Here is a 26,668-nt window from a genome sequence, read left to right on the forward strand (position 1 = left end):
TAATATGTGTCTTGGCGTATTTCTCCTTGGATTTATCCTGTATGGGACTCTCTGTGCTTCCTGGACTTGATTAACTATTTCCTTTCCCATATTAGGGAAGTTTTCAACTATAATTTCTTCAAATATTTTCTCAGCCCCTTTCTTTTTCTCTTCTTCTTCTGGGACCCCTATAATTCGAATGTTGGTGTGTTTAATATGTCCCAGGTGTCTCTGAGACTGTCCTCAGTTCTTTTCATTCTTTTTTCTTTACTCAGCTCTGCAATAGTTATTTCCACTATTTTATCTTCCAGGTCACTTATCCGTTCTTCTGCCTCAGTTATTCTGCTATTGATCCCTTCTAGAGTATTTTTAATTTCATTTATTGTGTTGTTCATCATTGCTTGTTTCCTCTTTAGTTCTTCTACGTCCTTGTTAAATGTTTCTTGCATTTTCTCTATTCTATTTCCAAGATTTTGGATCATCTTTACTATCATTATTCTGAATTCTTTTTCAGGTAGACTGCCTATTTCCTCTTCATTTGTTAGGTCTGGTGGGTTTTTCCTTGCTCCTTCATCTGCTGTGTGTTTTTCTGTTTTCTCATTTTGCTTATCTTACTGTGTTTGTGGTCTCCTTTTCGCAGGCTTCATCTTTGTAGTTCCCGTTATTTCTGTTGTCTCTCCTCAGTGGGTAAAGCTGTTTCAGTGGGTTTTGTAGGCTTCCTGGTGTAGGGGACTAGTGCCTGTGTTCTGGTGGATGAGGCTGGATCTTGTCTTTCTGGTGGGCAGGTCCACTTCTGCTTGTGTGTTTTGGGGTGTCTGTGGACCTATTATGATTTTAGGCAGCCTCTCTGCTAATGGATAGGGCTGTGTTCCTGTCTTGCTAATTGTTTGGCATTGGGTATCCTGCACTGTAGCTTGCTGGTCATTGAGTGAAGCTGGGTGTTTGTGTTGAGATGGAGACCTCTGGGAGATTTTTGCTGTTTGATATTACGTGGAGCTAGGAGGTATCTTATGGACCAGTGTCCTGAATTTGGCTCTCCCACCTCAGAAGCACAGCACCGACTCCTGGCTGGAGCACCAAGAGCCTTTCATCCACATGGCTCAGAATAAAAGGGAGAAAAAAATAGAAAGAAAGAAAGAAAGAAAGATGATAAAATAAAATAGTTATTAAAATAAAAAATAACTGAAGAAAAAAATTTTTAAGTAAAAAAAAAAAAAACGGATGGACAGAAACCTAGGACAAATGGTGAAAGCAAAGCTATAAAGACAAAATCTCACACAGAAGCATACACATACACACTCCCAGAAAGAGGAAAAGGGGAAAAAATAATATATCTTGCTCCCAATGTCCACCTCCTCAATTTAGGATGATTCGCTGTCTATTCAGGTAATCCAGAGATGCAGGGTACATCAAGTTGATTGTGGAGCTTTAATCTGCTTCTTCTGAGGCTGCTGGGAGAAATTTCCCTTTCTCTTCTTTGTTCGCACAGCTCCTGGTGTTCAGCTTTGGATTTGGCCCCACTTCTGTGTGTAGGTCGCCTGAGGGCGTCTGTTCTTCACTCAGACAGGACGGGGTTAAAGGAAAAGCTGATTTGGTGTCTGTGTCTCACTCAGGCTGGGGTGAGGGAGGGGTACGGATGCGGGGCAAGCAGAGGCCGGCGTAATGTTTCAGCAGCCTGATGCATGCCATGCGTTCTCCTGGGGAAGTTGTCCCTGGATCACGGGACCCTGGCAGTGCCAGGCTACACAGGCTCCAGGGAGGGGAGGTGTGGGTAGTGACCTGTGCTCGCACACAGGCTTTTTGGTGGCTGCAGCAGCAGCCTAAACATCCCATGCCCATCTCTGTGGTCTGTGCTGATAGCCACATCTAGCAACGGTCTCTGGAGCTCTTTAAGCAGCACTCTTGGTCCCCTCTCCTCTCACACCAGGAATCAAAGAGGGAAGAAAAAGTCTCTTGCCTCTTCGGCAGGTCCAGACTTTTCCCTGGACTCCCTCCTGGCTAGCCGTGGTGCACTAGCCCCCTTCAGCCTGTGTTCACGCCGCCAAACCCAGTCCTCTCCCTGCAATCCGACCAACGCCAGAGCCTCATCTCCCAGCCCCCGCCCACCCCGGTGGGTGAGCAGACAAGCCTCTTGGGCTGGTGAGTGCCAGTCGGCACCGATCCTCCGTGCAGGAGTCTCTCCGCTTTGCCCTCTGCACCCCTGTGGCTGCGCTCTCCCCCGTGGCTCTGCAGCTTCCCCCCTCCACTACCCACAGTCTCAGCCCACGAAGGGGCTTCTAGTGTGTGGAAACCTTTCCTCCTTCACAGCTCCCTCCCACTGGTTCAGGTCCCATCCCTATTCTTTTGTCTCTGTTTTTTCTTTTTTTCTTTTGCCCTACCCAGGTACATGGGGAGTTTCTTGCCTTTTGGGAGGTCTGAGGTCTTCTGCCAGCATTCAGTGCATGTTCTATAGGAGCAGTTCCTTGTGTAGATGTATTTCTGATGTATCTATGGGGAGGAAGGTCATCTCCACGTCTTACTCTTCCACCATCTTCTCAAATCCATCTGACATAATTTCTAGTAGCAGGGAATAGATTTACAGAATTCTTTTTTTTGAGTATTATATTTTTATTTTTTATTAAAGTACAGTTATTTACAATACTATATTAATTTTAGGTGTACAACATAGTGATTCAGTATTTTATAGTATTGAATCAGTATAGTAAAATTCTATATTTTACTACATTTAAAGTTATTATAAAATATTGACTATTTCCCTATGACTGTTCTCTGCACTATACAATAAAACCTTGTATCTTATTTATTTTATGCATAGAAGTTGGTACCTCTTAATCTCCTACCCCATATTGCCCCTCCTCCATCCTTCTTCCCAGTGATAACCACTAGTGTGTTCTCTGTATCTGTGAGTCTGTTTCTGTTTTGCTATTTTCATTCGTTTTATTTTTTAGATTCCACATATAAGTGGTAGCATACAGTAATTACCTTTCTCTGATTTTTTCACCCAGCATAATACCCTCTAGGTCCATTCAAATTTTTTCAAATGACAAAATTTCATTCTTTTCTAAGGCTGAGTAATATTTCATTGTATATACACCACAGCTTCTGTATCCAATCATCTGTTTATGGACACTAAGGTTGCTTCCATATCTTGACTATTGTAAATAATGCTGCTATGAACATTGGGGTGCATATATTTTTTCCAAATCAGTGATTTTGTTCTCTTCAGATATATACACAGGGGTGGAATAACTGGATCATATGGTAATGCTATTTTTAGTTTTTTGAAGAATCGCCTTAGTATTTTTATAATGGCTACACCAGTGTACATTCCCACCAACAGTACAGTAGGGCTCCCTTTTCTCCACATCCTCACCAACACTTGTTATTTTTTGTGGTCCTTTTGACAATAGCCATTCTGACAGGTGTGAGGTGATGTCTCACTTTAGTTTTTATTTGGATTTCGGAGATGATTAGCAACATTGAGCATCTTTTCATGTGCCTGTTGGCCATCTGTATGTCTTCTTTGGAAAAATGTCTACTCAGGTCTTCTGCCCATTTTTTAATTGAGTTGTTTGGCTTTTTTACGTTGAGTTGTATGTGCTGTTTATATATTTTGGACATTAACCCCATATCAGTCATATCACTAACAAATATTTTCTCCCATTCAGTAGGTTGTCTTTTCATTTTGTCAAAGGTTTCCTTTGCTGTGCAGTAGCTTTTAAGTCTAATTAGGTGTCATTTGTTTATTTTTACTTTTATTTCCTTTGCTTTGGGAAACAGATCCAAAAACATATCGCTCTGATTTATGTCAGAGTGTTCTGCCTATGTTTTCCTTTAGGAGTTTTATGGTTTACAGTCTTACATTTAGATCTTTAATTCATTTTGAATTTATTTTTTATGTCGTGTTACAGAATTTTCTAATTTCATTCTCTTATATGTAGCTGTCCAGTTTTCCCAGCACCACTTATTGAAGAGACTGTCTTTTCTCCATTGTGTATTCTTGCCTCCTTTGTTGTACATTAATTGACCATAAGTGTGTGTTTTTTCCTAGGCTCTCTATTATTTTCTATTGAGTTATGTGTCTGTTTTTGAGCCAGTACCATACTGTTCTGATTACTGTAGCTTTGTAGTATAGTCTGGATTCAGGGAGTATTATTTCTCCAGCTCTGTTTTTCTTTCTCAAGTTGTTTTGGCTATTAGGGGTCTTTTGTGTTTCCATACAAATTTTTAAATTATTTGTTGTAGTTCTGTGAAAAATGCCCTTGATACTTTGTTAGGGATTGCATTGAATCTGTAGGTTGCATTGGGTAATATAGTCATTTTAACAGTATTAATTCTTCCAATTTAAAAACAGGGTATATCTTTCAATCTGTTTGTGTCCTCCTCAATTTCTCTCATCAGTGTCTTACAGTTTTCTGAGTACATGCCTTTTACCTCCATAAGTAGCTTTATTCCTAACTATTTTATTCTTTTTGATGTGATGGTGGAAAGGATTGTTTCCTGAATTTCTCTTTCCAACAGTTCATTTTTAGTGTATAGAACTGCAACAGATTTCTTTACATTAATTTTATATCTTGCAACCTTACTGAATTCATTTATTAATTCTAGTAGTTTTTTGTGGAGATTTTAGGGTTTTGTATATATAGTATCTTTTGATTTGGAGCATTAATCCATTGACTTTTAAAGTGATTATTGATAAGTATGTACTTATTGCCATTTTGTTACTTGTTTTCTGGTGGTTTCTGTAGTTATTCTCTATTCTTTTCTTCCTCTTGTGGTTTGATGATTTTTTAATGGTATGCTTGTGTTCCTTTCTCTCTAGTTTTTGTGTATCTATCATAGGTTTTGTTGTTGATGTTTATAAAATTATTTATTTATTTTTGGCTGTGTTTGGTCTTCATTGCTGCATGCGGGCTTTCTCTAGTTGTGGCGAGCGGGGGCTACTCTTTGTTGCGGTGTGTGGGCTTCTCATTGTGGTGGTTTCTCTTGTTGTGGAGCATGGGCTCTAGGCACACAGGCTTCAGTAGTTGTGGCACATGGTCTCAGTAGTTGTAGCTCATGGGCTTTAGAGCACAGGCTCAGTAGTTGTGGCACCCGGGCTTAGCTGCTCCACAGCATGTGGGATCTTCCCAGGCCAGGGCTCAAACCCATGTCCCCTGCATTGGCAGGTCGATTCTTAACCACTGTACCACCAGGGAAATCCCTAGCATAGGTTTTTGATTTGAGGTTACCATGGGGTTTGTATATGTTGACCTACAACTAAATGTATAGATCATGTTCTAAACTGATAGTCATTTAAGTCAAACACGTTCTAAAAAATCTACATTTTATACTCCCCTCCCCCCACAGTTTGTGTTTTTTATGTCATATTTTATATCATCACGTCTACCCCTTAACTCTCTATTGTAATTATAGTTTATTTTAAAACTGTTATCTTTTAGTCTCATACTTGCTTATGTAAATTGTTGATCCACCACATCTACTATATATTTGCTTTTACTAGCAGGACTATTTCTTTCCTATAAACTTTTACTTCTTGTTGTAACCTTTTATTTTCTACTTAGAAAATACCTTTTAACACTTCTTGTTGGGTCAGTTTAATACTGATGAACTCTTTTAGTTTTTGTTTGTCTCAGAAGTGCTTTTTCTCTTCTTCAATTCTGAATATCTTTTCTGGGTATAATATCCTAGGTTGTAGGTTTTTCACTTTCAGCACTTTAAATATATCATGCCACTCCATTCTGACCTGCAAAGTTTCTGCAGAAACATCAGCTGATAGCTTTGGGGGAGTTCCCTTGTATGTGACTCTTGTTTTTCTCTTGCTGCCTTTAAAATTCTTTCTTTGTCTTTAACTTTTGCCATTTTAATTATGATATGCCTTGGTATGTGTCTCTTTGGGTTCGTGTTGTTTGGGACTCTGTGCTCCCTGTGAATGGAAATCTCTTCTTCTTCTGGAATTTTTCAACCATAACTTCATCAACTACATTCTTTGCCTCTTACTCTCTCTCCTCTCCTTCTGTGACCCTTATGTGAATGTTAGTATGCTTGATGTTGTCCCATAGATCCCTTAAACTATCCTCTTTTTTTTTTTTTTTTTTGGCAGTACGCGGGCCTCTCACCTTTGTGGCCTCTCCCGTTGCGGAGCACAGGCTCCGGATGCGCAGGCTCAGCCATCATGGCTCATGGGCCCAGCCGCTCCGCGGCATGTGGGATTTTCCCAGACTGGGGCACGAAACTGTGTCCCCTGCATTGTCAGGCGGACTCTCAACCACTGCGCCACCAGGGAAGCCCTATCCTCATTTTTTTTAAATTTTGTTTTTCTATTTACTGTTCTGATTGGGTGGTTTCCATTAGACTATCTTCCAGGTACTTATGCCATCTTCTGTATCACTTAGTCTGCTTCCAGTGTGTTTTTCATTTCAGTTATTGTATCCTTCAGCTCTGACCAGTTGTTTTATATTTTCTAGCTCCTTGTTAAAATTCTCATTTTGCTTGTCTATTCTTTTCCCAAGTTCAGTTAGCCTTCTTATTACTAATGGTTTGTACTCTTTATCTAGTAAATTATTTACCTCTCTTTCATTAGGGGTTTTTTTCAAAGGCAGGTTCTTTTTCTTTCATTTGAAACACATTCCTTTGTCTTCTCATTTTGTTTAACTTTCTCTGTCTCTATAGAATTAAGTGAAACTGTTACTTTTCCTGATCTTGAAGCGGTGTTCTTTTGTGGGAGTGTCCTTATGCAGTCTGTGTGTGCCCAGTGACTTTGGTGGGAGAGCTGAATCTGAAATGAGCACAGGTCACATCTTCCCCAGGTGTGTGCTGACAGCTACCACCCTAGTTGGTGGTAGGGCTGGATATGGAGGAGCTAGAGCCAGAAACAGATGTGAGCTGGGGCTTCTCCTCTGATCAATGGTTGTCACCACCTTATGGGGGCTGGGGTCCAAGATGCTGGAGTAGAAGCCCTAAGGGTTGGGTCCAAGCTGGTCCCATACTCTCTAAGTGTGCACTCTCCCCCAGCATCAGCACCTCCACCCTAGTGGAGGGCAGAGCCAGAGCAAGTGGAGTTGGAACAGTAGCCCAGTGAGGGCTGGAGTGGATTCTGGGGCAGTTGTGAGAAACCAGCCAGAGTCCCAGGCTGTTTTCAATATGCTTTCTTTGCCTTGTTCCTGGGAGTAAGGAAGTGTGCATGCATACTGTTCATGATGGAGTCTCAGTTTCTCACAGCCCCTCTAGTAAGTCCCACCAGTTTTCAAACAAGGTAAGGGGACTCATCTTCCCAGTGTGAGACCCCAGTGCTGGAATGCCAAATATGTGGCTAGAACCATATATTGGGCATCCACTCACTTCCTAGGGAGTATCTCCAAGCCTATGATATACCCCTCTACTTCTGTGTCCCCCGCTAGTAGCACAGGTCCCAAACTGATCACTTCTCCTCTCTGCCTGACTCCTTGCAGATCTTTCTTTATAGGCTTGGTTGTAGAAGAGCCTTTCTGCCAGCCTCCAGTTAGTTTTCAGTGAGAGTTGCTACACATGTAGATATATTTTTGATGTGTTTGTGGGGGGAGGTGAGCTCCCACAAATGTCCTCCTACTCTGCCATCTTGATTCCCCCTTTTTAAAATATGTTTAAAAATCACAGCATCATAATAGGCTATGTAAAGGAGGCTAGACATCTCCCCTGTTTTAATGAGGGGAAACTAGAAGCATAGTAACAAGAAAGTTAAGTGACCTGTACACAATATTCCAGGAATCAGAATGATGCAATGGGCGGTGAAAAGCAGAGAGTGATTTCTGTGCCCAAAGGACCAAAGGTAACTTTGCCCCCCTCCCTAATAGGCATAAACTAGAGTGATTCTTGAGGGGAAGAGGTATGGATCTGCTAAAATCAATTTTTTTTCCAGATCAGGCCACCCAAAACACTTTAGATTGGACCCATTTCCCAAGACCCACTCTTCTTTAAGTGTTTTGTGTTTTGGGGGTGGGGATGAGAAGAACCCAGGACTTCTTTGAGAACTTTGAATTCATGGTGATATAAGATCTTCCTTGTATTTGGAATTCTGTTCAAGGATTGCTGATTATGAAGGACGCTTTATGGTTCTTTTGCTTTGTAAGGAATAATGAAGAGATTAATTACCAAGGTAATTAGTTTCAACATATCTAGTCTTTGCCAATAGTAAACTCTCATGCTGATAGGAAGATAAACTTTTGTCTTTTATAGTAGTTGATTTACTATGTTAAAGATACCTCACACAACTTAAAGAGAGCAAAAAAAAATCAGCACTCAACCTTATTTTTAGGAGCATGTTAAAATAGTGCATAATGGACAACATATTTTTTTTTAATTGCCAACTGTGTCCTTGTTAGCATCTCTTCCTTGTATGACTAGGAAAGTTACTGATGAGTCCCATTTATTCTGCAATCACATTTCACACGGTCAAAAGTTCAGTGCCATAGTCTGCTCATGATTTTTAGTGCCATTAATCTGAATTCATTTTGTTTTCCCCATTCTCCTGTAACTTTATCATGAGATTGGTACTTAAACAAACTATATACTGATGTCTGTTTTTCCTCAATGTATTGGATGAGACTGCATTGAAATCATGATGCTTTGTCATTAATAGCATTTGTTTAACATTTGCAATAGTGGTGTACCTGTAATTCACATATTGATGTATGGTAAAATCCTAAAGGGTTTGTTCATTCAGAGAGCTGTTTCCTTGGGGGTTGGGGGGGATCCATTTCAGTGGAGTTAAGGCTTTCAAAGGTAAACGCCACCATATATTTTTTTTCTTAGCTGTGTGGGGTCTTCATTGCTGTACATGGGCTTTCTCTAGTTGTGGTGAGTGGGGGCTACTCTTCATTGTGGTGCACAGGCTTCTCATTGTAGTGGCTTCTCTTGCTGTAGAGCATGGGCTCTAAGCATGCAGCCTTCAGTAGTTGTAGCACCAAGGCTCAGTAGTTGTGATGCATGGGCTTAGTTGCTCTGCAGCATGCGGGATCTTCCCAGACCAGGGCTTGAACCTGTGCCTCCTGCATTGGCAGGTGGATTCTTAACCACTGGGCTACCAGGGAAGCCACCCCACCATGTTCTTTTTTAAGTCTAGGAGAAGCCCAAATATTTGAACCCTACAAAAAAAAAGTCAGAAAGAGAGGCCAGTGACCCATCTGCTAGACAGAATTTGGCTTGGAACCTAGATCGTGAGACATATCTAAGCCACTTGACAGAACAAAGTGAGTTGTAGTGTCCCTAAAACATTCTGTAACTTTCAGGTCCTAGGTTTTATATTGCTTTTTAGATAGGATTTTAGGTCCTAGCTTTTTAAAATTGCAAAAGGACATTTTGCAGGTTCAGGCTAAAACAGGTCATCTTGCAGGATTTATTTTCCATTTTTTCATTCATTTATTCCTTAAATATTTATTGATCTCTAAACTTTGCATACTGGGCCCTTATGTAGTGTTACTGGGTTGGCGTGCCTTGTGTCAAATAGCTTCAACTAAGGAGGTCAAAGGAAGACCCAGACCAGTAATCTCTGTCCTTGTGATAGCAAGCAAAGAATTGCAGGCTACCACTTTGGGCTTAAGTGCAAAGCAAAGTTTACTAAAGCATAGTTACACTCTCAGAGAGAGAGTGGGCTATTTCTGTGAAGTGAAACCAGCACTCCTGTACAGGCTTAAGAGTGTTTGTAAGGAGCGTTCTGTGAGGAGGTGGGTCATGATCATGGGTGACAGGGGATCATTATTTGATTGACAGTCCCGAACTATGTAACAAGTTCATTATTGTGCATGCCCTTACCCTTAATTCACTAAGAAAAGCCTACCCAGATGGGCAAAAACACTTACAGATTTTATTATAATGATGGTATAATGAGTTTGGGTTTACTATAGGTTATACGCCTGTCTGGTCTGGGCATGTGCAGCCCAGAGAAGTTCCCTCGTGTTATTGGGTTCCCTCTTTATCTTTATCAGGATAAATTGCCCACCACCTGACCATAGTTTCACCCATTCTGGGTGGGGTCAGGGGAGGGTCCTCAGATGGTTGGGGTATAACTTGACTATTCCCCCCTTGTCTTTTTACCACTGTCACCTCCTTGCTGCTAATGTCAGGGGAGGGTCCTCAGATGGTTGGGGTATGACTCAACTACTCCCCTCTTGTCTTTTTGCTACTGTTGCCTCCTTGCTCTTAATGTCAGGGGAGGGTGCCCAGAGGGTTGGGGTGTGACTTGATAGTTTCCTTCTTGTCTTTTCACCACTGTCACCTCCTTGCTGCTAATGTCTGACTAACTACCTAACATTCCCCCCTCAAGAGTATGGGACCCAATTCTTTGTGACATGGGCGATGACTGCTCTGGCTGCTTCCTGCTGTTAAGGGGCGGAGTCTTGATTGGGTCCCTCCTCTTGCTCTCCTTCAGCTAGGAGGTAGGCTGGAGTGATGATCATCAAGGGGTCCCATGTAGATCTTGGTCTCAGGGCCAGGCTGAATGGGCTGGTAGCTACCTCGCAGAACCATTTGGAATCGAACAGCCTGTATGCGTTCTGAAATGAGTCGAACAAGTAGGTTTATGATACAAGGGCCTAATAACAAAACAAAGGCTGTCAGGACTAATGGTCCCAACAAGGGCAACAGTTATGTCCATATCTGGGTCTCCATGGAGGAGAGGAAGGTAGAAAGCCAACTAGGGCCCTGTCCTGCTCTCTCTTTCAGATCTTCTATTATTTTGATGTTTTTCTTTAAAGCCAGAAGGTTTTCTTCAACCTGGCTGGAGATATTAACATAGAAGCAGCATGTTTCATTTAACAGGGCACAGACACCCCCGGCCTCAGCTGTTATAACAGGGGTCCCAAACTCCCTGGCTGTGGATCGGTACCGGTCTGTGGCCTGTTAGGAACCAGGCCATACAGCAGGATGTGAGTGGCGGACAAGTGAGTGGAGCTTCATCTGCTGCTTCCCATCGCTCACATTACTGCCTGAACCATCCCTGCCCCCCACCCAGTCTGTGGAAAAATTGTCTTCCATGAAATTAGTCCCTGATGCCAAAAATGTTGGGGACTGCTGTGTTATAACATTGAGGGCCCTCTTATTTTGTAAAATCACCTCAGCCAGAGAATCTAGGGCTGACTGTTGCTCCTCAATGGCTGCTACCATAGCCTTCCAGGATTCCTGGACCATGATGGTAAGATTGAGAATGCTTCTAAGAGGTGTATACCCGCAAACCAAAAAATTTCCTCTAAAGACACTGTGGATCACTTCAGGCTGATCCAAATGGTGATCCCAAGTACTTTAACAGCTGTAGGAGAAGACAGCAAGACTGGATAGGGTCCCTTCCAGGTCAGCTGAAGTTGAGAACCAGGGGAGCCATCCTTCCAAGTTTTGATGAATACTTGTGTTACTGGAGAGTAGAGGCAAGGAGAAGACTCTGGGGAAGGAAGCCTTTTTACCACATGTTTCTGGAGGGCTTTTTGGAATTGTCCAAAGGAGGTGACAGAGTATGTCAGTAGGTCCCCTCATAAGAAAGGGCTACCATACAGCATTTCATAAGAGTTAAGGTTAAGTAAGGCCTTTGGGGATGTTCTGACCCTTAAAAGAGCAATAGGGAAGGCTTCCTTCCAACTAAGGGAGGTCTCTTGGGTTATTTTTCTTAAGGTATTCTTTAAATGTTGGTTGGCTCTTTCTACATTTCCTGAGGATTGGGGTCTCCAGGAAGAATGAAGGTGGTACTCAATATCTAGAGCCTTGGATATCTGCTGAATAATTTGGTAAACAAAGGCAGGACCATTATCACTCTGAAGAGACAACAGGAGGCCAAATCTAGGGATTATTTCAATTAAAAGCTTCTGGGCTACCTCCGAAGCTTTTTCTGTCCTGGTGGGGAAAGCTTCCACCCAACCAGTAAAGGTGTCCAGAAACACCAAAATGTACTTATATCCTCAGTAGGGAGGAACCATTGTAAAGTCCATTTGCTAGTCTTCCCCTGGATATGTTCTGTGTCTCTGAGCTAGAAGGGCCAATGGGGGTGGCTTATTTCCCTGAGGATTGTTAGTCAGACAAATAGGGCATGATGAGGTTACCTTATTAACTACATCATAAAGTCCCTTCCCAGAGAAGATAGAAGAAACAATCTGGTATGAGGCATCTCTCCCTAGGTGACAGGCCTCATGCAAAAATTTAATAATTTTCCACTGGAGTGACTGGGGCAGGTGAGTTAAGTCCTCTCTCCAGTACCATCCATCTGGGTCAAGGTAGTACCCATGATTTATGGCCCATTTGATTTCCTTAGGCAGGTAAGACAGGGAAGGGAGAGAACTAAGGGAAGGAACTAAGGCACCCTCTATCACAAAGGGCTGAAGGGCTGCTTGTCGGGCAGCCTGATCAGCTAGCCGATTTCCCTTTGTTATTTCATCGTCACCCTTCTGGTGACTTCTGCAATGAATCACTGGTACATGGAAAGGCTTGAGGACTACATCCAAGAGGGAGAGAATTTGAGGTCCATACTTAACTGGGTTGTTTTGGACCATCAAGTAGCCACATTACTTCCAGATAACAGCATGAGCATGCAGAACCAAAAAAGCATATTTAGAGTCAGTATATATATTAAGGGCCTTATTTTCAGCCATGGTTAAGGCTTGGGTTAAAACAATTATTTCTGCCAATTGGGCTGAGGTCCCTGGGGGAAGAGTCCGGGCCTCAATAACCTGTGTCAAGGAGACCACCACATACCCTGCCCTTCTACATCCTTCAGAAACAAAATTACTTCCATCAGTAAACCAAACCTCCTCAGGTTTTGTAAGTGGAATATCAGTTAGATCTGGTCGGGGCAACAAGGAATGATATATTATCTTCACATTGGTGAACTGGTAGACCTTCTTCAGGTAGGGGGAGCAGGGTAGCTGGATTTAAAGAGGAACAGACCATGACACATAAGTCTGGATTCTCCAACAGTAATGCTTGATATTTGAGGATCCTGCTATCTGTGAGCAAGAAATGGCCTTTCTCTTCTGAGAGAGGTAACCTGATGGGAGGTATATACTGTCAGGGGAGGCTTCTTCCACTAATAAGGCCAAGGCAGCAACTACCCTAAGATAGTTGGGCCATCCAGTAGCCACCAGGTCCAGTCTCATTGACAAATATCCTACAGGTCTCCAGACAGGGTCAAGTTCCTGAGTTAAGATTCCTAAAGCCATCCCTTGATTTTCTGCCACAAATAGTTGGAAAGGTCTATCAGTTCTTGGGATTCCCAAGAATGGGGCCTGAGATAGTAATGTCTTTAGCTGTTAGAAATCTTGGGTTTGGTTAGGGCCCGAGAGCAGAGGTTTAGAGTCAGATTTTCCTTTCAAGGTCTCATAAAAAGGTTGTGATTTTAATCCGTAATTAGGAATCCATAGTCTGTAATACCCCATGAGGCCTAAAAAGGCTCAGAGCTGCTTTCAGATAGTTGGTTCCAGCAGATCTAAATCCCTTGTATTCTATATGGGGAGATACTTCGTTCCCCTGGGGAGAGGATTACTCCCAGATATTTGACTTCCTGCTGTGCCAATTAGACCTTAGACTTAGAAACTTTATAGCTTTTTTTGGCCAAAAAATTGAAGGTCTGGGTAGCATGAGTTAAGGCTCTCTCATGGTTTTGGGAGCAAATAAGGTCATCCACATACTGGATGATAGTCCCTTCCTCCAGGTATAGATCTTGGAGGTCCTTGGCCAGGGCCTGGGCAATAAGGTGAGGGCTGTCTCAGAACCCTTGAAGTAGGACTGTCCAGGTGAGTTGTCCTCTATTCCCTTCCTCATGCCACTCAAAAGCAAAGAGGTAGTAGGACTGGGGGTCCAGAGGTATGGAAAAGAAAGCATCCTTTAAGTCTAACACAGTAAACCAGGAGGCTGTGCCTGGGATGGTCCCCAACAAGTTGTATGGGTTGGGGACTACTGGATGGAGTGGGACAACTGCCTCATTGACAGCTCTTAAGTCTTGGACCAGTCTGTATTCTCCATTTGGCTCCTTAACAGGTAAGATAGGGATGTTGCAAGGAGAACTGTAAGGAATAAGTAGCCCGTGTTGTAAAAATCTGGATATGAGAGGCTGCAGTACCCTTTGGGCTTCTGGGCAAATTGGATATTGTTTCTTTTTTTTTTTTTTTTTTTTGCGGTATGCGGGCCTCTCACCGTTGTGGCCTCTCTGGTTGCGGAGCACAGGTTCCAGACGCGCAGGCTCAGCGCCCATGGCTCACGGGCCCAGCCGCTCCGCGGCATGTGGGATCCTCCCGGACCGGGGAACGAACCCGTGTCCCCTACATTGGCAGACGGACTCTCAACCACTGCGCCACCAGGGAAGCCCTGGATATTGTTTCTGATTGGGGAAAGAGGTTGGCTCCTTTAAGGTGATAAGCACTGGGGAGGCGGTTATAGCTCTCCCTGGGATTCTATCAGCCCAGACCTGGGGGTCTACTGACAACTTATCTAAGGCTGGTGTGCCAGTTCTCAGAGGGGGCTGTGTCTCTAAGACTAAGAACTGGAGGGGTGTTACTGGGGTGGTTCCCCCAAGTAGCAATCTGGTTCCCAGCTTGCTGGGAACAGTGGAAGGGGGCATTCAGGTATGACCAGGAAGGAATGAGAGAGAGTATATCCTTCCCAGTAACAACACAAAGGGACAGTAAAGGGCCTAGTAGTAAGTTTACCTGAGACTCCTGTACCCTGACAGGAGTCGGAGAAGGGTCCAGAGTAAGCGGCCCCTGTATCCAATAAGAAAGATATGGTCCTACCTGCCACATCCAGGTTCGCCCTTGGTTCCAATCCAGTAATACTGACGTTAAACAGGGGGGCCATTTGGAGCGGAGGGTCCCGTCAATCCAGGATCATCTGAGGGGCTGCCCCTGGCCCCGGGGCCCTTTAGCCCAAGGGGCAGTTGGCTCCCCAACGGCCACTTTTTTGGCATTTTGGACAAGGCATCTGAGGAGGCTTGCCCTTGTGGAACCATTCCCCTCGCCCAGTAGCCAGGCTTTCTACAAACCCAACATCCGTCTTGGCTTCTGCTGGGACGGGTCAGGGTTTCTCTGGATGGGGGTTGCCCCTGTAGGGCTGCCAATAATTGGGCCTGCCTATTTTCTTTCCTCTTTTCCCTCTCTGGGTAAGGAAACTATCTTTTAAGAGGTTGGATTAAAATTGGGTTTCTGGCAGATGGAACAAATCAAGCTCGCTTGTCTAGATGGCTAAACCCTTTTTACTAATATTTATGGAAAACAAGTCAAGTTCTAAATTACTTTACCCTCTTTTTCAAAATTTGCATTTTAAAACGATGGCAGAGATAAGGGTTCCTGAGAAGACCAGATAGCACATTGGCATCTCAAAGATACAGGCAAGTTTCTCTTAGGATGACTTTGTTTCCCCTTTGTTTAATACTTACAAGCCTCTTAAGATAAATAGGGAAGGTTTGGGAGTGGTAAAAGGATTGGTGGGCTTTGGATTATTTTTGGAGCCACACTCCTGGTTTTGTAAAGACTACATTTGTAAAACAAGGACAGTTTTGTTTTTCTTTTTTCAAAGAATCGGGTGGCTACCTCAATGATATTGAAGGACTAACATACCCATTTACCTATGTTGGAAAGTTTTACTTTTCCTCATTTAGCTTAGGGGAGAAGGCCTCTTCCAAAATTCCAATCAGGCTCTGAATATCAGCTGTGATTAATTTAGTCAGACCAGTGGCCTCCTATTTTGGTAATCTATGTACAAATATTTTTGAGGATCTTCCCTAGGTTTAAGAAATTTGTGAGGGTGGTTCCCTTGCCCCTCAAGAAATATAGTGGCCCCTAACTTAGTTAATAAACCTCTTCCCATTAAAGGGATGGGACAGTCAGGCACAAACAGAAAGGAATGTAAAAACAGCTGGCCATTGATGTTGCACAAAAGGGGTTCCAGGAAAGTGTGCCCCTGCCTTTTCCCTGACACCCCCATTACATACTCTTTATGGTTACTAAGTTTTCCAATACTTTGGGTTAAGACCGAAAAGGTTGCACCAGTATCTATAAGCAAAATTCTATCAGGAGGCCTGCCACATCAATGACCACCCAAGTCTCAACATTTATTATGGAGATGGTATCTCTAGGCAGAGCCACTTTTGGCCTCAGGCCCCCTCAGTCTTCTGATTGTGAAACCGTCAATGGCTGAGGGGCCCCCATCACTCTCTGATGTCTGGGGCATTCCTTCTTCCAATGCCCTGGCTGTTTGCAAAGGGCACATTGATCGCAACTCTCCTTCCAGTGCCCCTTTTGTCCACACAGGGTATATTGGTCCTGTCTGGGTATCCATGGGCCTAGTGGTCCAGGAAAAGCCAGCCTCACAGTTGGTGGTCTCTGAGCAGACAAAACCACTGCAATCATTTGGGCCTTTTGCATATTTCTCTCCATGCATTCAGCATTTTTGGCCATATACCTATTATTGAAAAACAAATAAGCCAATTGGAGCAAATCGTTCTTTGGAGTCTGAAGACCAGCAGTTGCTTTCTGAATTTTGCACCTGATGGCTGGGGCAGACTGGGCCATGAAATGCATAGCCAAAAGGGCCTGTACCTAGGGGGAGGAGGGATCCATATTCATTTGGGATCCATGGCCCTGTAGGGTGAGGTCCCCTAGCTGGCATTCTAGAAGTTGTAAGAACAAATGGTTTTGTACTTCTACAGAAACTCCCATGACCAGGATAGACTGAGATGTTTTCTGTGCCACTATGGTGTTTACCACAGAATATGTGACACCATATCTATTAGAAAGTCAATCAACTTATTCCTCACTGTCAATGTTACCTGGGGGCTCTTGTGGGAAAGTTAGAATCGGGCACCTCAAGTCCAAGGGAGTCCCCGGGCCTCTTAGAGGATATCGGAGCAAGGGAAATTGCCCTGCTGCGGAAATGGCTCCCGGTCCAAATTGGGTGTTCTGTCGGGTCTTAGATGGTGATACTAAACCAGGTTCCTGTGCTCCAGGGGTTAACATAGAAACTATTATTTGATCCCCATGGGTAAGGTAAATAGGAGGTGGTGAATATGTTGGCAGCATGGGTCAGAGGGCAGTTGGAACAACTGCCGGGGCAGCTTGCTCGGCCGCTGGGAGAGCTGGATAGGCTAGAGGGAGGCTTAAGTTTTGAAATAACATATCCCCACTCTCATTTTCTCCCTCTTCCCCTTGTAGAATAGGTTCCCCCTTAGGTTTTCTTTCAGACCGCTGCACCATAAGGTGACAGCCCTCTGACTCCTTTTCCTCCTGATGCAATAGCATAAATGCTTCTACATATGGAATCTCATCTCTTTTCCCTGCTCTTTTGCAAAACACTTCTAACTGCGATATCATATAATAATTGAGGGCTTCCTTGGTGGCACAGTGGTTGAGAGTCCGCCTGGCGATGCAGGGGATACGGGTTTGTGCCCCGGTCCGGGAAGATCCCACATGCCGCGGAGCGGCTAGGCCCGTGAGCCATGGCCACTGAGCCTGCGCGTCCGGAGCCTGTGCTCCGCAACCAGAGAGGCCACAACAGTGAGAGGCCCGCGTACTGCAAAAAAATAAAAATAAAATAATTGAGTGAGCCATTCAGGGGCCATTGTTCTTCTGTTCCTAACAGATATTGGATCTGTACCCTATTATAGTAGTATATCATATCTTTCTTAGTCATAGGCTCACAGCTATGTTTTGCCCATTTATCTAATATACGCCCCAAAGGGCTCTCCTTTGGGATAGATGGAGTATTTCCCATTTTTATAAGTTTTATAACACCAGAACACAAAAGACACATATTCCAACACAAAAAGCACAAATTCCAACATCAACAAAACCAAAACCAAACCCACCAAACCGGTTCCCCAACAATTCCCCTCTCCAACAGGGTACCCCAACCAAACAAACTGGTTTGTCCTGTAAAGGAAAAGCCCAAATTGAGGGGGAAATATGTTCTAATGTGCACGGCAGAGCGACTTACTCTCCAAAATCGAGTCTGTCGATTTATAGAAGTTTGTCGGTTCCTTGCTTCAACTGCCAAGAGCTGGGGTAGCCAGCGCCACTTCAGGGAATTTTGAAGGGAACACCCTCAGGACAAATGGTCCCCGCAGCTGCTAGGGCCTAGCCCCAGTATTCCCTGACTGGCGCCGCCTAGCCACAAGCAGCAAGGCTCCTGGCTGGCTAAGCTAAATTTGTTACCGAGTCCAAGATCGCTCTGCTCGCCGCACAACAGGCCAATAAATTGGGAGACGAGGTGTTGAGACAAGGAATAGCTACTGTATTCGGAAAGCCAGCAGACTGAGAAGATGGCAGACTAGGGTCCCCCCAAAACCCATCTTATTAGGGTCTGGTTGCCAGTTTCTTTTATAGAATCAGAGAGGGAAGTAAAGTAAAAAGTCAGAATAGAGAGGGAGAGGTGGGGAGGAAGTAAAGTAAAAAGGGCCATCAGTCTTGAAAAACATCTCCTGGAATGGGAAGGGATGTGTTAATTTCTTTTTTCTTGCAGCCATTCACAGGTGGGTAGGGTTCCCTGAGGCAGGCCGTTATGTATGGCTATAATAACAAAAGCAACGAAAAGCAAATGCTAAGGTCAAAGAAACAGATCCAGCATGGAGTCAAAATTGGCTCTTCCCTGCTAAAATAGTTTTTCTAACTTTTTACAGTAGTCCCCTGTTATCCACGGGGTGGGGGTGGGGGTTACGTACCAAGAACCCCAGGGGATGTCTGACACTAGGGATAATACCAAACCCTGTTTGGTATATACTCTGCTTTTTCCTATACATACATACCTATGATAAAGTTTAATTTATGAATTAGGCACAGTAAGAGATTAACAACAATAACTAATAATAAAATAGAACAATTATAACAGTACATTGTAATAAAGTTGTATGAGTGTGTCTCTCTCTTAAATATCTTACTGTACAAATTCGGTGTCTTTTCCATCTTAACTTTTGCAGTTTGAGGTGTGACAGCAAAACTAGCATGAATTTCTTTTTCTTTCTTCACAATTTCATGGATAGAGGATTCGTTCTTACAGTAGACCTTAGCAACCTCAGCATATGATTTTTTTTCTTTCCTTAAGTCAAGAACTTTCACTTTTTCACTTAAGGGAAGCATTTTATGGCCCCTCTTCAGTATATCCAAATTGCGAGCACCACTACTCTTGCACTTTGGAGCCATTATTAAGTAAAATAAGAGTTACTTGAACACAAGCACTATGATACTGCAACAGCCAACCTGATAACAGAGATGCTGCTAAGTGACTCAGAGATGGGATATGCTGGACAAAGGGATGATTCACCTCCTGGGGTGGGATGGAATGGGATTTCACCAGATTTCATCACTCAGAATGGTGCACAATTTAAAACTTATGAATTATTTATTTATGGAGTTTTCCATTTAATATTTTTGGACTGCAGTTGACCGTGGGTAAGTGGAACTGCACACAGTGAAGCCACAATAAGGAAAGAATACTGTACATATACTTTCTTCTATAAAATTTAGATTACATTACATGTAGTCCAAATCCTTTCTTTTCTCTTTTAGCATTACACTGTGAGCATTTCCCACATCTTAAAATTTTCAAGACTGTGACTTTTGTTGGCACATCATATTTAATTAAATGTGATAACTTTTCAGTCAGCATTTATGTGTGCCTTTTTTGCTATCAGTTGTTTTATAAGCTTACTATATGTGATTAAAATTCATCTCCAATTAATCCTCAATATAAACTTTATCTAAACCTCTGGTGACACCTCTTCTTTTTTCATCTGATAAATATCTGAATCTTTGAAAAGAAAGTGGTAATAGAAACAGAAAGAGATGAGAGAAAATGGAAATAATGATAGGAAATAGTCACTAAGGCTGCTATAAGTTGGGAGGTGTGGCCTTGAATGAATGTGTAATAATAACTGCAATATTTGTAATGATGGAATAAAAAAGAATTTGTTTTTTTAAAAAATACATTTTTGCCATCCTCAAGAAATAATATGTCTGTCATTAATGCCTTGGTGCTAAGAAAAAGCCTGTTCGGAGTATTTCTTTGCTACCTGTTGTCAATCTTCTCTACTCTCATTCTCTATCTTCCTGAAGCCATGGGAATAAAGAAGAGTTCTCCTGCAGAGGAATACAACTTGCTGTGGAATGGTTTCTAGATAAAGGCCATAAAGACATTACTGTATTTGTGCCTGCGTGGAGAAAGGAGCAATCCCGCCCTGATGCACCAATTACAGGTACCATTTCATATAAGACATTTCTTCTCATCCAGAGGCAAAGCTGGCAAGATAGTTTGGGGACAGCTTGATGCTCCCAAATTAGATAATTACTTTTCTAAATTTATTAAGTATACTTAAAATGTTTTTATTAAGTATATTTTAAAGCATATTTTTCCTGATCCAAATAAACCATTTTGCTGTGGCATACAGCAGTTAAATAAAGACTTCAATTTCAAGCAAAGAATAAAGCACACAGTTGAAAAAAAGGAGTGTTTTTTCTATTTGACCACAGACTTCAGACTAAAGGGGGATGAATCTGAGTTTTCCAAAATACTAAAGAAACCATAGTAGACAATGGATCTTATTCTGTACCAGATAAGTGACTGTGGGATTTGCAGATTAGGGGGTAGAATAGAAAAAGAGAAAAGTCCCATGGCATTCAGAGCGAACTTATCCATGAGGCATAGGAGGCCCAGTGCCTAGGGCCTATGATAGATACTTTTAGGGTCCCATGTAAAAGTTTTAATTTTATTATTTTTTTAACATCAGAGGGGAAAATTGAATATAACAATGAATGTATAATAATGTACCTAACTGGATTGTTTGTTTTTATACTAACCCAGTTGTAAAGTATAATTTTTAATATTTCTTTAATGGAAGAAGGGACCCATGAAGGCAAAAGTGCCTAAAGTCCACAAAAGTCATGATGTGGCCCTATTGGCAGGAGGATCACTACATTCACTTGTAGTAGTATATGAAGCTAGCTCTTTACAGCATTTGAGAGCATAAATACCCCAGTCCTCTGAGTATCAGCTCTTGCCTGTTGTGCAAAATGAGAAGGTTCAGTGAATGGCTGTCAGAACTGTGTCATGGAGCTATCTGCCAGCTGCTGAACAGGCTCCCAGCCTCAGTCTGAGAGTGGATCCTGGCTTCTTTCCTCAGTAATTAAGAAGCTAAAAGGAAAGGGGGTCAGTACTCACGTGCTACCGCTTAATGTTTTTCCTTAGTCATGGCTTTCCCTCAGGCAGAAGGCAAAAATGTTGTCCCTAGGAGGCATGCTTTATTCTCCTTCTGGCAGACACATCCTCAGCATACTGCCCTGGTTTCTTCAGCAACCAAAAGCTGATGCTTCAGCCAAAGGGCAAAACAAGCCTCAAGAATGCTAGGATATCAGTGTTATTTCTACTGTTCATGGTAGGTTTTAAAAACTTAGATGTCATTGAATCTATTTCCTTCATTTTATCAGAAAGAAAACTGGAATGCAAAGGGGAAGGTAACTTGCCTAAGGTCACAATCCAAATTGGTGCCATAGCCAGGAATAGAGGCCACTTTCTCTCTACGGGCAAATAATATATTAATCTAGTACCAACTTTTGTATTTGTAATATGGGGATAATGCTGTTGATTTCCAAAGGTTATTTCTACCCTCTGGCATATAATCCGTATTTCAACAGATCAAGATATCCTACGTAAACTGGAGAAGGAAAAGATTCTTGTCTTCACACCATCCAGAAGGGTCCAGGGCAGGAGAGTTGTTTGCTATGATGACCGGTTCATAGTCAAACTGGCTTTTGATTCTGATGGCATCATTGTATCCAATGATAACTACCGAGACCTTCAAATTGAAAAGCCAGAATGGAAGAAGTTTATAGAGGAGCGGTTGCTGATGTATTCTTTTGTGAATGACAAGTATGTTTCTTTCCTGTAGGCTCTGAATAGCCTAAATCCAAGTTACTACTAGGGATAGATTTCATTTCATTTCAATAAACATTTGCTGGACACTTACTGTGTACAGTGCATTATGCTGGTCACCATGGGGATAAAAGGCTGAATGAGTAACAGGACTCACCCTTAAGAGGCTCAAAGTGTACTGGAGAAGAGAAAGATTCCCACAATGTGTCATGACATGTGCTATGGTTAGAATTTTTTTAAATTGCTTTGTCTATGTGAAATGATAGGAAAAAGCCCCACAGAGGAGATAACATTTGAGATGAAGTTTCTGCAGAGGAAAGAGGGCTGCTGGGCATTTCAGGTAAAGAAGACATCATGAATAAAGCTATAAAGATGTGAAAGTGGATTGCATGTTGGGGGAACCAGCAGGCATGCCAGTATGGCTAGAACTTATAATCCACAGAAGAATGATGCACGGGAAAAATCATTCCTTTTTTGTGTTAAAGTGGAAACAGAGGGAAGAACTGCTGGCTTAGCAGAAGATAGACTTGAGGCAGGAAGGGCCATTAGAAGGCTGTGACAACAGTATAGGCAAGAGGTAGTGATGGTCTGAACTCCTGATAAGGGATAGTGGAGACAGAATGGAAGACATTTGCCTCTTGCTTGCTTGCTTTCAGATTTATGCCTCCAGATGATCCTTTAGGACGCCATGGCCCAAGCCTTGAAAACTTCTTAAGAAAGAGACCCGTTGTCCCTGAACACAAGAAGCAACCATGCCCTTATGGTGAGTACCTATGTGCAGAACCAAGTTCTGTACTGAGAGAAACATGAGAACTCTGTGAATACTTTTCTCTTCAAGGTTTCCCTTCCAAAGGGAAAATCCTGGCTTGTCCACTTTCTGAGTTAAAGTCTGTGTCTTCATGTATTATCAGTTAGGCATTTAAAGAAACATCTTAGAAATTACATGAGGAAAAGGTAACTAGGATTGAAGGAAAGAATAATTGTCACTAGTTAAAATGATGCATGTGTTCTAGCTGCCTCTCTCCTGAGCAGGGTTGCTGGGTGTAGGGAAGTGCAGAAACCCACTTGGCCTATGGAATCAGAAAGGGCAATGCCAAATTGGGTTTGGCCTGAAGAAGGACATGTCTTTCAGGCAGGTGACTGCACACTGTCAACTAATAATACCCTTTTCTTCCAATCTGTACTTTCCAGTTTGCTTTCAAACTTTATTTTCATTTCCTTTTTAAAATATAGTTTTCTAGAGTACTTTCATGATCTTACCCAAGTCCCTAGGATACAAATTTGTGAGCCTAATAATATGACATGGGATGCCTGGTCTGAGGCTACTTTGAATGCTCACTATTTTTGGATAGTCATTTATTTATAGGATGACTAGGTGTTTGTTCTCAACTATCATTTATTCATATCATAGAGTATTTTATGTTCATTATTTTCATTTAATCCTCACAATGACCCTATAATAAAGGTATTATTATGAGCCTTGTTTACAGAATAGGAAAATGAGGCACAGAAAGTAAAATCGCTTACCAAGGTCACGGGGCTAGTAAGTGACATAGCTGGAATTCAAACTCAGGTCTGACCGGCCTCCAAGCCGGTGCTCTTTGCACTGAACCACCCTGCCTGCTGCTGCCCTACACTGCCTCAGCATGTGGGTTATACCTAGGCAAAGTTGTGAATTACAGGAAAATGAAGGCTGTTCAATGGCTCAACTCTTAGCTTTCGCATTGCAGTTTCCTCCCCAGGTTTCCACTTCTCTCTCCCTTCACAGTGTGTGATGCCACCGTGGTGTTGTCTGTCTCCTATCTTTATGAACAGTTAATTTTCTGCCTTAACCCCAAACAGTAAAACTCTAACCTGAGTGACCAGATTGTTACGACAGCTTCTGGCACAGAGAGTTGCACTACTCTGAGAGAGAGTCTTACCACAAGGCATTATTTTTCAGGCAAAAAATGCACCTACGGCCACAAGTGCAAATACTACCATCCGGAGCGGGCCAACCAACCGCAGCGTTCGGTGGCTGATGAGCTCCGCATCAGTGCCAAACTGTCCACAGTGAAAACCATGAGTGAAGGCACCCTGGCCAAGTGTGGCACAGGGCTGTCTAGTACCAAAGGTGACATAACCTCAGAAGTCAAACGTGTGGCCCCCAAGCGCCAATCGGATCCCAGCATCCGTTCCGTGGCTGTGGAGCCTGAGGAATGGCTGTCCATTGCCCGTAAGCCTGAGGCCAGCTCTGTCCCCTCACTTGTGACTGCTCTAAGTGTCCCCACAATCCCACCCGCCAAAAGCCATGCAGTGGGTGCACTCAACACCCGTTCAGCCAGCAGCCCAGTGCCAGGATCCTCTCATTTCTCCCACCAGAAGTCCTCACTGGAGCACATGACCAGCATGCAGTACCCCCCGATCCTGGTTACCAATAGCCATGGGACCCCTATTAGCTACTCTGAGCAATACCCAAAGTTTGAGTCCTTGGGGGACCACGGCTACTATTCAATGTTAGGTGACTTCTCCAAATTGAACATCAACAGCATGCATAATAGAGAGTACTACATGGCTGAAACAGACCGGGGGTTGTACGCCCGGAATCCCAACCTCTGTCCTGACAATCGTATGAGCCATAGCAGGAACGACAGCTATTCCTCTTACAACAACCTGTATTTGGCTGTAGCTGATACTCATCCTGAAGGTAGTTTGAAGCTGCATCGCTCAGCATCTCAGAACCATCTTCAGCCTTTTCCTCATGGTTACCATGAAGCCTTAACGCGAGTGCAGAGCTATGGCCCAGAGGACTCTAAGCAAGCCCCCAACAAACAATCAGTCCCCCACTTAGTTCTACATGCCCAGCACCCGACAACTGGAGCACACTCCAGCTGTCCTGGGGACTATCCCATGCCTCCCAATATCCATCCTGGGGCAACTCCCCAGCCAGGACGTGCCCTGGTGATGACTCGGATGGACAGCATTTCTGATTCCCGTCTGTATGAGAGCAACCCCATGAGGCAAAGACGCCCTCCTCTGTGCCGGGAACAACATGCCAGCTGGGACCCACTGCCCTGTGCAACTGACTCCTATGGCTACCACTCCTATCCCTTGAGTAACAGCCTCATGCAACCATGCTATGAGCCAGTCATGGTACGGAGCGTGCCTGAAAAGATGGAGCAGCTTTGGATGAATCCTTGGGTTGGAATGTGCAATGATTCCAGGGAGCATATGATCCCAGAGCACCAGTATCAGACCTACAAGAACCTCTGCAATATTTTCCCTTCAAACATCGTCCTTGCAGTGATGGAGAAGAATCCCCACACAGCAGATGCCCAGCAACTAGCAGCCTTGATTGTTTCTAAGCTTAGGGCTGCACGTTGACATGACATAGGACTTATTTCATTTTACAAATATAAATATGAATACCAATAATGCACTAATACTATGATAATAGTAACTAATAATTTTGTGTTACACTTTACAAGTTACAGAGTGTTTATGTCATTGATGTGCATAACAACCCTGTGAGGTAAGTCTTACTAATGTCTTGCTTTCTAGACAAGGAAACTGAAGCTCAGTGAGATTAGGTGACTTGCCGAGGTCACACTGCTAGCAAGTGACCAAGTAAAGACTCACACCCAAGTCCTCTGACTCCAAGTCCTATGCCCTTTTACACTGCACCATGCAGGTAATGGAGGACAAAACCCAGGGGAAAGGTCCAAATGCAAGAAACTCCAAGGGATTCCATTACCAACTGTTTTCTTAGTCACATATTCTATATTACAAAGTATCGATGATATATCTAATTTTAGAGAGCAAGAGCATCAGGATCAATCCATATGTTGAATTAACCTTTTAGGATTTTTAATAGGAATATTTAAAGGTATTTAAAAGTAAATGCATACTTTATTGCATGGATATCTGACCATTCAATATCTTTATTAACCGAGCTATAGGGTCACATCGAAGCTTCTAGAGCTATATTTCAAACTTATTGTTAGCAATTATATTGCATGTATGACTGTATGTATTTGTTTGAGAGGTGTGTGTGTATATCTCTATATAACCTTTTACATAGTGATGATAAAAAGACAGGCTCTGCACAGCCCTTAGTCTACAGCTGTGTAGATCACAAATCAGACTTGATTTTATGTCACATTTCATAGTTTCAACTAGTTTTGAAAGTGAAACTACATCCTAATATTTGAACATTGCTTTCTTAGGCACCAGAGCAAACTGGCTCTATTTCCTTTGCACTTTTTACTTGTCAACATTTATTGACAGTTCTTAGCTTTTAAGTCTCTTCACCTCAGTAAATTAGGGATCAGATTGAAGCCTTCTTCTGCAGAGGAGCTGATGGATAAGCTCAAGTTCCAAGCATAGTAGATGCGTGTGCTAGACAAGCACAGAGGAGTTTAACCAGGACCAAGGGATTTCCTACCAGAATCCGCTTCCCTTAATCCCAGGAGAGATGGCCAAACTCATTTGGCGTTAAATGATGGACACAAAAGCTGCATTCAAGGAGGGTCTAATGGATGCTCTTTGGACTTCTGACCTATGCAGTATTCAACACTACAGGATGAAATGTAATGCACAGCCATGTAATCCACTTTGTCCTTCCATCCACCCTTTGGGCAATAAGGTTGATCATTGGTGGAGCAGAATTTCTTTAGGAAACAAAATTGGGGGATTTTCTAGGTGGAAAAAAGGCAGCTTCCAAAAGGGGATGCTACATCTTTGCTAATAGCTGGCTCAGTTACACACTTCAAATGCACACAAAGAGTGTGCACTTGACCTTAGGTAATTCTTAAATGCATTACTAAAGAAGGCAGGACTTTGT

General features: G+C 42.9%; 1 protein-coding gene across 2 annotated transcripts in view; it reads left to right on the top strand.

The window, feature by feature from the left end:
• Positions 1-25,975, top strand: part of ZC3H12B (zinc finger CCCH-type containing 12B) — a 167,199-nt gene extending 141,224 nt beyond the window's left edge. For both annotated transcript variants that reach the window (XM_060292887.1, XM_060292886.1), the window contains 4 exons: positions 20,034-20,173; positions 21,609-21,843; positions 22,503-22,609; positions 23,789-25,975. In XM_060292887.1, coding sequence (XP_060148870.1) covers positions 20,034-20,173; positions 21,609-21,843; positions 22,503-22,609; positions 23,789-25,209 — 1,903 coding nt within the window. In that variant the 3' untranslated portion in view covers positions 25,210-25,975. The remainder of the gene's footprint in view (positions 1-20,033; positions 20,174-21,608; positions 21,844-22,502; positions 22,610-23,788) is intronic.
• Positions 25,976-26,668: the final 693 nt, after the last annotated feature.

This window comes from Globicephala melas, chromosome X (genome assembly GCF_963455315.2).
Source record: "Globicephala melas chromosome X, mGloMel1.2, whole genome shotgun sequence".
Taxonomy (NCBI): Eukaryota; Metazoa; Chordata; class Mammalia; order Artiodactyla; family Delphinidae; genus Globicephala; species Globicephala melas.